A 13669-nucleotide genomic window follows, 5' to 3' on the forward strand; every position below is an offset into this window, starting at 1 on the left:
CGCAAAAACCGAGGTGCCGTGTCACAGCAAGTGTATCACGATAAAGATCCCTCCCTGCTCAATGGCCATAAGCGCCGAGCATAGGCCTAAATTTTGCAGCCCTTCACCGGCAGTGGTGACGTCTCCATATGAGTGAAATATCCTCGAGAGCGACGTTAAACAATATTCAATCAATCAATCTAGAGGATGGAGAAAACAAACTGTTTGGTTCACATCATGTTCAATGAAAATGCGTTTTTCAACCACACTTTGTGTGTTGTTAAAATAAAAATGGCTGCAACCAGTGAGTTACATTGTTTTATATGTAAATCATTTAAAATCAATAAACTTTGCACAGTCTACACACCATCATGGTGTATGAAGACTATGAAAATCTGATGAAATGGAAGCATTTTGAAGACAATAACTAATTATTTACACATTCCTTCGTCTTGCACGTGGTCTTACGTAACACGCTCTCTGCAGGGGACTTGGCCTGCATCCAATCATATACAGAAAATTGTTCTCACGAAATTCTTGCTAACACAGCCAAGGGTTGTAGAGTATGGAAAGCCAAAGGGTTCAATATTCTATCTTTGTAATTATGTATCTGTTGTTCCTAAATGCGCCATCGGTTCAATGTAAATAGAAAAATGTTAATCGTTATCTTGACATTTGTAGTGCATAACAGTCTATTCGTCATTTGAATTGCGTAAGATGTAAATGGAATATATGTTTGTGTAGATGCGTAACAAGTGAATGCATTATTTATTTAATGTAAATTTGAAATTGGATCTTCGTCATCCGTAGTTGAGCATTTGCACATTGTAGTTTGTTAAGGTAGCAGGGGACAGTTTCGCACTATAGGCCCGGTCAACTTTTTCAAAAAATGGAATTACCCCGTATTTGAAGTGATATTACATGTGTAAAAATGTATACAATAATTTTAGGATGCATGTCAAATGTAACTGAGTGCTTCGTAAAAATGTTGATATACAACATGTAGGTGTCACGATGATTCCTAGCATATAGATGGGTGCAAATACGAAACTAAGACACGTGGTCAGTTGCTGAAGAAATTCCGGTGAAAACATGCAGGGTCTAGCAAAAGGTCTGTAGCTGTGAGGGAAGGTGGATGGCCCCATATGAGAGGTAGATTTTTGAGAAGGGCAGATAGGGTTCTTGATTGTGCACAGTGTCTAAATCCCCATGTTTGGTACTGTGATGGTGTGGGGGTGGTGCGGATTAGCCCAAATGAGGGAAAAGCAAAGCAAAAAAGGGGAACCTGCTCAGAGCATGTTTTGTGCACCAGCACCAGTATTTATAGATTACATGTAATTTAGGGTCATAATTTATTAACTACACTAATATGAAATACAAGTATTGACATAAAAGGGAAATATGATTTTTCATTAGTCTGTCATAATCTGACTTTGGTGTATACCCCCTATCCACATGTTTCAAAACCAAAGAAACTGTCCCCTGCCACCTAAGCCTATGCGAGTTGTGGTAAATGTGTTTTGGTAATCCGTCCGATGTTAGTTCGACATTCGCATTTGCGCAATTCAACATTTGTAAATTGTTCTACCATTATGACGACAGAGGGCGCGCGCTACATCGTATCTTTTAGGAAACAGACTATAGAATCATATAGGAGGACCAGTTAACACTCGGGACTACTTGGGTGTCTAGCACACTCAACATTAACTCTAAAAGTCGTTGAAAATGTGCTACTGAAGTAGTTTGATCAGAGACTTGATGTAGAACATTGTTGTAAGCATCAATATAGATGACTGGACTGATTTTTTCCCATGAGTTTACTTTAAACAAACAGTGTATGCCATTTAGTAACCATATACCACCAGGGACGTTACATTTATTTGTGCGAGACCAAGAACTCTTGTACATATTTGCTTTGATTGGGATTGATTTTCGTTTTCGCGCCCCTTCCCCACCATTTTTGCATTGCTGTCACTGAAATACGTAATTCACAATATTAAATAGTTAATATGTACATTGGGTAAGAATTCTAAAACACGCAAAAACTATTCTGGTTTCATAGGCGTCGGAAAGTGGGGGGGGGGGGGGGGGGGGCTGAACCAACAAAAAAGTTTCTACGTCGTTTGGGGGGGGGGGGGCTATTATGTTTATCTCTGCAAAAAAGTGGAGGGGGGGGGGGCTAAGCCCTTCCCTAGCCCCCCCCCCCCGGTTCCGACGCCTATGGGTTTTATATTTGTAAACAAAGTGAATCAGTTATCATTTACCAGTTGTTTTCATTAAATGACAGCCAACCTTGAATGTAACATATTTAAAGTTTTTATTTAAAGGGCTATTTTTCCATAATTTTTACTAGGCCAGGCCATAAAACCAGTCGCCTGAGCCATGGCCTAGATTTGAATTTTACATTATTTCCACAAGCACTTGTTTCGTATCTGATCACCCCCTTCTTTTTCTCTCCACAAGATAGATAACTCAATTTCAGACACCCCAATTTCAAAACTCCTATAGTTTTGTTAAAAATGTATCATTAATCAACATTACCGGGGGTATTTTGATATAGTTTAATTTGAGATACTTTTCTCTTGTCAAAAAAATTGTTCCAGTTGTCCTCTGTCAAGCCTCTTTATTGTAAACCACTGATTTTGTCTGTTTAAAGCAGAGAAAGAAACATTATCTTTTTATTTCATAGTCTAGCTGATAGAGGTTATTTATAAACCTTGTTGGCCACATATAGAGTCCTTGTACATATATGTAAATATACGCTTCCTAGACTCTAAATATTTAGAGGATGTAGAAGTATTCTTGCACTAAATTTTTTACTCAAAGCAAACACGAGAATAGAGGGGAAACAACTGAAAATCCCATGATACAGTTAATTACACTAAAAAAGAGTAACAATTCCATTTTTAGTGTAACAATTGCCCTGTTAGGGAATTGTGTCCAACCTTTTAAACAGTCGTAGTGATGAACCATCGGAATATTTTTTCATGATTATCAGTATAATCGGACGCATTATAATTGATTAATAATCGATTAATTTCAAGTATTAAATTTGTTTATTATTGAATGAAGAATGAATTGGTAAAGAATTTGGGGGTGATTTCTGAAATGCATTTTTGATGTATTTTTTATCATTGGATTCATTTATCAAATTAATACTTATGAATTAGTTACATTCACAGAAAATAAATCAAGAAAACATGAGAATAAATTACTTTAAGTTATATTTTGATTAATCGATTATCAAATATTTTAATAGATTATCTATAATCGGGGACCATTTCGATTAGATAATCGAATTTTTCTATTAATAAGTACATCGTCGGAGAATAAACTCTACTTATGATAAACAGAAGAAATGAAACTCATAGTAAAAATATGGTATGAATTTGCTTATCAAAATATCTTCCTTGCACAAAATAAAATAATTTACCTCGGACTTCGAAAGGCCGGGAAAATAATAGCTCCGAGGGAATGTCACATAAACTGGTCCTCCAATATGATTCTATAGTCTGTTTCCCAAAAGATTCGATGTAGCACGCGCCCTCTGTCGTCATAATGGTAAAACAACGAACAAATGTTGAAATGCAGTAAACGAATGAGCAAATTCGAAAGTCGAACTATCATCGGACGGATTACCAATTTTTTTTTTACTGTAGCTCGCAACTGCAATGTGCAAATGCTCAAATACGGATGACGAAGATCTAATTTCAAATTTACATTGAATAAATAATGCATTCACTTGTTACGCATCTACACAGACATTACATTCCTTTACATCTTACGCCATTCTAATAACGGATATACCGTTATGTACTACAAATGTCTAGATAACGATTAACATTTTTCTTTATTTACATTGAACCAATGGCACATTTAGTAACAACAAATACATAATTACAAAGATAGAATATTGAACTCTTTGGCTCTCCATAGTAGAGAAGCGGAGTGGATCGTAAACCCTTGGCTAGCGAAGATGTTGTAGAGAAGCGGAGCGGATCGTAAACCCTTGGCTAGCGAAGATGTTGTAGAGAAGCGGAGCGGATCGTAAACCCTTGGCTAGCGAAGATGGCCGAGGAGTGATTTTAATCAGATTGTAAAATGAATACACGTAGACAATGAATTCCAGTCTTCGATCACTTCTGGAATGAACAACTGCTCCGAATTCTGATTAATGTCGTCAGCAGAGAGTGGGTTTATAACCATTCTTAATTTGTAGTTATGAGTATTTGAGATATGTCGGAAGTATGAACTATAAGTTAATACTGAATATAGATGGTTGAAACTTAATATTCCATTTACGTATAGCCATTACCCCCCCCCCCCCCCCCAATGACCGTGATATTACTGGAAAATGATGTGTACGCCCGAGGTTTTTGGCAATTACATGTAAGCCACTGAATGGTTAGAGTCATATTCTAAAATGGACTGTTTGTTTCAAATTCATATCATATTAAATAACAAGTTTTAAAAACTTCACTCGGATTCAGAGATACGGATTTTTGTTTTGTAAATTAAAAAAAAAAAATCTTATTGTTTAATTTTTGTTTCTTAATAAATGAGCAGGTGAAAAGTATCGAGGAAGTCAGGTGTTTTTTCTCATCGCAATATCATATAGTATCAATTTTACCTAAATTTATTTGTAATTTGACCAATCAGATTATTTGGTGCGACGGCATAATGGTGAGGCCTTGGTGGGAATGTCCAAAATATAGTTAAAGTACGACCGTTGTCGGATTGTGCCAAGCGATGAGAAGGAAAATCATTTCAGAGCTTAACCGCGCTGGAAATACAAAGGTTAGGGAATGGCTTGCAAAGAAAGGCCTTGTCACAAGGAATACACATGTGAAATGTGAAAGCCCTAACAACATTCATTTAAAAGTTATGGCGAAGGTTCAAGTTTTTGCAGACGGACGGGTCAAAAACTATATATGCGCCCCGAATCTCCGATTACGGGGGCACACAATTAAATTGAACATTTGATTTTCAAAAGCGTTATTCTTGTATTGATATTCATAATCTTTCTGGAAAGGGGGGGGGGGGTGCTTGTGGACGAGAGTGCACATTAATTTTGTATCGCTATCAACAATAATTATTCATGTTTCAAAATCATCATAAAATTTAAGGACAATATTTTTTCTTTTTCATTTCAATAATGAACATGATTTTCTAAAGTACTTCATACATCGTGCATTCTGGTCTCTCATATTTTGCACGTGCACGCTACTTTGTAGACTTGCTCAAGTCTCTATGTTTAATAATCAGTGCTCTCTTTAATACTTTTGATAATGCCAAACATAGAGTATGGTAGAGGGCAGAGAAACACAGTAAAATTTGGATGAAATGATAATGTAATAAAAACAACATAGAGACTTGAGCAAGTCTAGCTACTTTGTATTATTCTGATGTACATAGCGGCTTTTCTTCACTGATTAAAACAACTAATATGACGTCATAATTTAACAACTTAGGCGATTCCCACAATACCCTCGCAAATGAGAGAGAGAGAGAGAGAGAGAGAGAGAGAGAGAGAGAAGGGGAGGGAGGGAGAAGCTCTTTCTGAGATTCTGCCACCGGACCCTCTATTTATACCCTCAGACCCTCCTTTCCTTACATATGCTAAATTCATTACGATTTGCCCTTTGTCCGATATACAACACGGTGCACTTCTACAATACTTTACTTTCAATATCAATGTCAATAGACTGACTCATCTGTTAAACTGCCGAGTTCACTGTAAACATGTACCACACAGTGCAATTGCACCATTCAACAATCTCTTCAATTTCATTTCAAAAATAAAAAAAAAAATCTTTTTCTCACCTAGCAACCTTGATATACCTTTAAAAATGTTATCTATAATGAAATACATTAGTAAAAATGTCTTCTCCGATTTATAGAAAACGTACGTCACATAGTTTTCGGACTCTATAGCCGAATATTTTGAGAATTTTATTTTGGCATAAGAATGATAGAATTATCACGAAAGACCTATGTACATGCATAGAGGATAATGTATTGAAGTACACGGTATGATATGTACATATAGTATGAAATACAATGTATGTAAATATAGTTTGAATGAAGTGGCTTGATTTTTAAAAATCGAGATCTAGGGTCTTAGACTGGCATCAAACGAGATGTAAAGATACATAATATCTTAGTTAATTTACCAGGATTTTTTAGAAAAAGTAAACTGCATAGAAGGAGATTAATGAATTGATCTGGTTCCTTGTAAACGTTCGGTTGTTCGTGCATCTTTGTTGCATACATGTGTGCAGTTGGTATACACTCACCCACAAACTTTCTTTCTCTCCGAATTTGAGCCGCTCGAGCATTTGTTTTAAAACATTTTTCAAAGTCACATTTAGGTAAACTCATTTCTATACTTAGCGTGTGAGATCATCACCGCCGTCAAGCTATATAAGGGAATGGGTTACCCATATATAGCTGTATGTGAGGGAATGAGTTACCTTTCTTTTATCAAAGGTCGGGGTCCTATATATTCACCTTCACAAGTAAACATTGCTATCGGCTGTAATTTATTCATACGAGTCATTTTACTAAGATGTTATGTGTAATATCTATAACAGTTACATCATTTAATTGATGTCTCCGCGGACGTGCAGTTGAGTCACGGGAGGACAGCAGAACTCTACTGTTTGTTTCGGTTCTATTTTTTTTTTTTTTTTGGCAACTAATGTGATAAAAAAAGCAACAATCAACGAAAAGGCTTCGTAATAATGTCTGATAACGAAGAGAAACAACCACTATTGTCTTCTGGGAGGTCAGAGAAATATTCTACGGAGTCTAATGTCAAACCTAAAAAGTAAGTCCAATAAATAATTTCATATATCGCCATGAACCCGCCCCAAAGGTATAGATTTTATCGGTGGTGGATCAAGCTTTATGTCTTCCAGTATTTATAGTACAGTATAAAGTTTGGTATCGCGGTTGTAACGTTTATCGTAAGCAGTGGCGGATCGAGGATTTTTCAAATGGAGCAATCTAGGACGGACTGAGAGCTAAATACACGATTTTGGTGTCGAAGGCACAAATAATCCCTTTTGGGGAGATCCGGGAGTTTGGAAACTACACCAAGTGGTGAATTCTGAGCGGTGTCAGGGCCGTAAATTAACCTTCAATTTGGAGGAGGCAGGAAATTAGGCGGGGGTCTGGGGGCCGCCCAGGCCCCCAGACGCTGATCACATTTTGTGCACACTGAACACGTTTCGTGCAAAATCCTTGATTCTAGGGCCTTCTAAGATGTTACTTGACTAACTCATTCTAAAAGAAAGATTTGGAATGCTTTTTAAGGGAGGTATCATGTTCTTAGTTATTGGAAACAACATAAATTCTAATGAACTTTAAATTTTAATTTTTTTTGGCTCAAAAGTTGGAGGAGGCAGCTGCCTCCTCCGCCTCCATGTAATTTACGGCCCTGCGTGTAGAAGAATTACTTTGAAATATGTGTTTGATTTAAGAAGGGTATCATCTGTTCTCGGTGATGAATGTTACAGTGGGTTTTTTTCCCTTTTGAACTACCACTCTCTCCTTTAGGAAAAATAGCATAATTTCCCCACAAATTGGGAAAAATCATTGATAGCAATTCACAAAGAAAAATACAGAATTTCAAGATTTTCCTCAACAACTCCCTTATTTTTCTCTTCCCCAACTCATGTAATGAATTTTTAACTGTATGTACATGCATTATCTGTATTATAAAGATTATACCTCACTGTACAGCAAACTTGTGATTTTTCCCGCCAGTGTGTGTATCAATAAGTGTTCGGGTGGGATGGGTCCCAAGGAAAACTTCTTTGCTGATGAATGGAGAAACAGAGGGGGATGAAATGCCACAAATTTCACAATATTTACAAAGAAACCCTTAGTACATCCATGAATACTGCTTTCATATTTTTGGGGAACAAAATTTCCATCGGTCAGGCTTCAACAAAGGTAATTTATATTTTGCTGAAATGGTATACTAAATGCTATAGCTACTTGCCGTGTTAATGAAAGGGTACTTAATCAAGTGTAGCCTCTGTTTGTGAAATATCTAAGAAAATGAAATCGTACTTGGTGTCAATCTTGGTAAATGGTGTCACACGGTCACCTATTAATTTGCTGTGTTGAAGATATCGCAATATATGTACATGTACTAGGTGTATGTACTACATGTAGATGTGCTGATACTTCGCACATAGTCAAAGTTTAAGCAGTCTATAATCAAAATTAGATCCTTTTATCCGCTCGCGTACACACAATGTATAGTGATATACGTGAGCGGATCAAAGGATCTAATTTTAATTAGATTGAAGTCTAAGCAACTACTAGTTTAATTTCACAACAATCGGTATTTTGGTCTAAAATAAGGCCCTGTCATAAGTCTTCTTCTTTTTTAAAATTTAAACTCTTTGCGCTACTCATTCATTCATTTGCAGCACATTTCTGGAATGACCTTCCAGATGATATCAAGAAGTGAACAAAGTATGCCTGTTTTAATTATCGAACACCCCCCGCCATATACAAAAATTTTTAGCTATCGATTGTATTTTATTGTTGCATTCCTCTCCTTACCCCTGTAAACCGCCTTGGAATAATTTATTTTCTATAAGGTGCTATCTGAATTTTATTTAACATCATCATTATAAATATTATTCGAATTTACATGGTTGTACAATGTAGTGAAAAATATGAAGGGGTTACACCCCTTCCCTTTTTATTCGGAAAATTTTGACTGAAATAAGATTACAGTGTCTCATGATGGAGACTACAATGTTGGAAGAAAATTTATCTTAATTGCATCCTTCATTGAAACTGGATGCGTCATAACAGTAGAACAATTCAAGCTTTTAAGTTTGTCTCTAGATGTTCAAATCAAATCTTTTTTTTCAAATCTAAAACCCCATAAGTTGAATTCAGTGGAAAAGGGGGTGGGTCAACAACTTATTGATCTGCTGGATACAGCTTTTAATCGCTTAATCACATACGGGCTCAACCTGAATTTGTTTCGTAACCGGCGGTCAACGTGATCATTCTATCTATCTGATCTCAAATTTACCTGCGCTTTTCTGGTTGCGAGTCTATCTATCTATCTATCTACATGTATCTATCTATCTATCTATCTATCTATCTATCTATATATATATATATGTCACTACTGGTATCGGTATATGCAGTAGTATATAACTTTGGTAAATAATTCTACTTTTGCCCCAAACGACGAGGCTACTTTTCCCCCTCTAAATTGGGCACTGTTGAATAAATTCCTTTATTAGGAATAAATAACATCGATCCCCTTAATAGTAAAAATCCGACATTATACATGAAATGTATACATTATAGTAAATGCACATCTGAACTTGTCAATCTGTAGGTCTGTAACAGGTAAATATAATCCGTGGTCGGTCTCCCTGGGTATACTATCCGTGGTCATTCTCCCTGGGTATACTATCCGTGGTCGGTCTCCCTGTGTATACCATCCGTGGTCATTCTCCCTGTGTATACTATCCGTGGTCATTCTCCCTGTGTATACTATCCGTGGTCATTCTCCCTGGGTATACTATCCGTGGTCATTCTCCCTGGGTATACTATCCGTGGTCATTCTCCCTGTGTATACTATCCGTGGTCATTCTCCCTGTGTATACTATCCGTGGTCATTCTCCCTGTGTATACTATCCGTGGTCATTCTCCCTGGGTATACTATCCGTTGTCATTCTCCCTGGGTATACTATCCGTGGTCATTCTCCCTGGGTATACTATCCGTGGTCGGTCTCCCTGTGTATACTATCCGTGGTCATTCTCCCTGGATATACTATCCGTGGTCATTCTCCCTGTGTATACTATCCGTGGTCATTCTCCCTGGGTATACTCTAGAATCCCCTTCTATATGAAAATCTGTGTTTTCTTCACTACTGGTTGCACACACATGTTACATACATGTAGGATATCAATGTCTTCACAAAATACTTTCTTATCATTTGTTGTGTACCTTATACGTCTTATCAGCCCCTCTCCCATACACCGCGGGTATGAATGGAGCGACAACATGGATCTGAAAAAGTTATCACCGTAGGTAAAATGAAAGTGTACAACATTATTATTCGAATGTGATGTGATTTACGACTCGTTTTTGTACTTCCAGGGAATCCCCCAAAGCGGCAACATTTGGACAGCTGGTAAGAATGTGAAATGATGTATCGCTAGGGAATTCAATATCACTTAGTCTAAAATTAGAATTCATTTGTTTGTTTAATGGCCTCGGTACCTTGGAGTGGTAGACTAGTGCACGTGGACAGGGCTGAATAGAAAAGTTTACCCCTTTCTCCCCCTTCCCATCTCTGTCTTCTTTCTCTCTCTATTTTTCTCTCCCCCTTCTTTTACCGATTTCCCCTCTAACCGCCCACATTCTCCCCTACCCTTTTTACCTTTTCTACCCATATGGGTGGGTTGGAATCTGTGACACTTGTACTACATGTACGTGAAATTAGTAAATTAGAAACCCTCATTCTGGTCCGACAATGCCTTTTCAAATGTTTTCTCTCTACAATATATCTGGTAATGTGCGAGTCAGAACTTCGACAAAGTCAAGACTGTACGCGTGTATTATCTATTATTAGGGTCGAGATCAAAAGATCAATGTCTGAGAAAAAACTAAATTCACATAGTTTTTACCAAGACCCCTCCCCCTTAAAACTAAATATGATGAATGTTGAAACTAATCGTAAGAACAAGTAAAAACATACATACATAAATAACATTCTGTATACCTTTTCTACTGTTTATTCATAAATGAAAGTGTACATTAAAACTCTTAAATTTTCATTAAAATGTAATATCATGTGGTTTTTAACAATCGTCTGTCTTTTTTCTTTTTCCAAAAAAGTGTAATCGATGTCGGATGACAGAAACTTACGGGAGTTTTTACCCCCCCTAACTATTTGAATTTAGATTTTTATCTGACATTCACGCCGGCATACTTTTAATGAAGCGCCTCATGATGGCGTAAAGCATCGTAATTCATGCCCTTATGTATTTTTCAAAAATGAAATTTACTTCTTTTAAAGTGAATGATATCATTCTGCTTCTTTCATCCAGAGCGCCAGACCAAGGTTTTTTTTTAAGACTAAGTGTTCTTGCTCATGGACCGCCGCGGTGGCCTAGAGGTTAGAGCGTTCGCCCCGCATGCGGAAGGCCAGGGTTTGAATCCCAGCCGCGATTCAAGTGATGACAGTTTCATCGCCAAACGCTCGGCATCAGGTGTGAATGTCACGGGTCCTCGGAGATGACCTTAAAAACGGATGTCCCGTGTCACATGCAGTAGGCGTGGCACGCTAAAGAACCCTCACTGCTCAATGGCTGTAAGCTCCGAGTAAAGGTTTAAATTTGAAGCCCTTCACCAGTCTTCTTCACTGGTCTTAAAAGTAGTGACTTGTCCATAAGAGTGAAAAATTCTCCAGAGAGTCGTTAAACAAGATTCAATCAATCAATCTTACTCATGGTGAGATGCAATGTATCTACATAAATATGCTTGTTTATAGTTCCAATGTGTCATTGTAATGTATTTATGCACGCGGACCTGATTTTGATATTTAGTACAATATTGTTTTGTTGTTTAGAGATAAGTCTATTTTGTAGTTTTGTTACGGCATTGTGTTATAGTTTTATAGATCGCTTTTGTAGTTTTGGTATGACATTGTGTTGTGCTTTTAGAGATTTTTGTTTTGTGGATTGTTTCAATCTGTAATCCAGTTGTAGACTTAGAGATGTTTGTTTTGTGTGGATTGTTTCAATCTCTAATCCAGTTGTAGATTTAGAGATGTTTGTTTTGTGTGGATTGTTTCAATCTGTAATCCAGTTGTAGATTTAGAGATTTTTGTTTTGTGGATTGTTTCAATCTGTAATCCAGTTGTAGATTTAGAAATGTTTGTTTTGTGTGGATTGTTTCAATCTGTAATCCAGTTGTAGATTTAGAAATGTTTGTTTTGTGGATTGTTTCAATCTGTAATCCAGTTGTAGATTTAGAAATGTTTGTTTTGTGGATTGTTTCAATCTGTAATCCAGTTGTAGATTTAGAACTGTTTGTTTTGTGGATTGTTTCAATCTGTAATCCAGTTGTAGATTTAGAACTGTTTGTTTTGTGGATTGTTTCAATCTGTAATCCAGTTGTAGATTTAGAAATGTTTTGTAGATTTAGTACGACATTGTGTTGTACTTCTATAGAGATGTTTGTTTTGTAGTTTTGCTATGACATTATGTTGTCATGCAGGTCTCTTGGTTTTGTAGTTTTGGAATGACATAGGGTAGTAATTCTAGATATGTTGGTTTTGTAGTTTTGGAATGACATAGGGTTGTAATTCTAGAGATGTTTGTAGTTTTGGTACATAAATTGTAGTTTTATAGATCTCTTTATTTTTCTAGTTTTAGTTCGACATTATGTTGTAGATTGAGAGATGTTTGTTTTGTAGTTTTTGTCGAGATTGTGTTTTAGATTTAGAGATCTGCTTGGTTTGTAGTTTTTGTCGAGATTGTGTTTTAGATTTAGAGATCTGCTTGGTTTGTAGTTTTGTCGAGATTGTGTTGTAGATTTAGAGATCAGCTTGGTTTGTAGTTTTGTCGAGATTGTGTTGTAGATTTAGAGATCAGCTTGGTTTGTAGTTTCAGAGCTGCATTGTGTTGCAGTATTACAGATTTGTTTAGTTTGTATATATGTAAAACTTATACGGTACCAATTTTGATGCACCAGATGCGCATTTCGACAAATTATGTCTCTTCAGTGATGCTCAACCGAAATGTTTGAAATCCGAAATAACAATGACGTTTTAGAGCTATTATAGGCAAAAACAGTGTGCCAAAAATCAAATTCGTTCAAGGATAAGAGCTATGCGTGAGGGAGATAATCCTTGATTTTGAAATGATTTCTAAATTTTATAACAGCAATTAAATATACATCCGTATTTTCAAGCTAGTAACCTTCGTTACTTAGCTACTGGTCTGTAGAGACCCTCGGGGACTAACAGTCCACCAGCAGAGGTCTCGACACAGGGGTCATAATGTAAAACTTATACGGTACCAATTTTGATGCACCAGTATATATATATATATATATATATATATATATATATATATATATATATATATATCTATATATATTTATAGTTCTAATAAGTCATTCTGTTTGAATAATATCTGTATATCTTTTTGTTTCTAACTCCTGTATATAATTGTGTTGTTATTATGTAGATGTGATTGTTCGTCGTCCCTTTACCTGATTGTGTAGTAGCTCCCAATGTTTGTATTCCCTTTCCCTGATTGTGTAGTAGCTCCCATTGTTCCTAGTCCCTTTACCTGACTGTGTACTAGCTCCCATTGTTCATAGTCCCTTTACCTGACTGTGTAGTAGTTCCCATTGTTCGTAGTCCCTTTACCTGATTGTGTAGTAGTTCCCATTGTTCGTAGTCCCTTTACCTGATTGTGTAGTAGTTCCCATTGTTCGTAGTCCCTTTACCTGATTGTGTAGTAGCTCCCATTGTTTGTATTCCCTTTACCTGACTGTGTAGTAGCTCCCATTGTTTGTATTCCCTTTACCTGATTGTGTAGTAGCTCCCATTGTTCCTAGTCCCTTTACCTGACTGTGTAGTAGCTCCCATTGTTCCTAGTCCCTTTACCTGACTGTGTAGTAGCTCCC

General features: G+C 36.7%; 1 protein-coding gene across 3 annotated transcripts in view; it reads left to right on the top strand.

Moving 5' to 3' along the window:
- The first annotated feature begins 6428 nt into the window (after window positions 1-6428).
- LOC125661887 (ATP-dependent translocase ABCB1-like) overlaps window positions 6429-13669 on the top strand; it is a 37557-nt gene continuing 30316 nt past the window's right edge. Inside the window, exons 1-2 of one of the 3 annotated variants that reach the window (XM_048894040.2) lie at window positions 6429-6808; window positions 10127-10160. In XM_048894040.2, the coding sequence (XP_048749997.1) occupies window positions 6723-6808; window positions 10127-10160 (120 nt within the window). In that variant the 5' untranslated portion in view covers window positions 6429-6722. Of the gene's footprint in view, window positions 6809-10009; window positions 10054-10126; window positions 10161-13669 lie in introns of those variants that run through there. The other 2 variants (XM_048894032.2, XM_048894049.2) reach the window with 2 other exon arrangements.

This window comes from Ostrea edulis, chromosome 1 (genome assembly GCF_947568905.1).
Source record: "Ostrea edulis chromosome 1, xbOstEdul1.1, whole genome shotgun sequence".
NCBI classification, from domain to species: domain Eukaryota; kingdom Metazoa; phylum Mollusca; class Bivalvia; order Ostreida; family Ostreidae; genus Ostrea; species Ostrea edulis.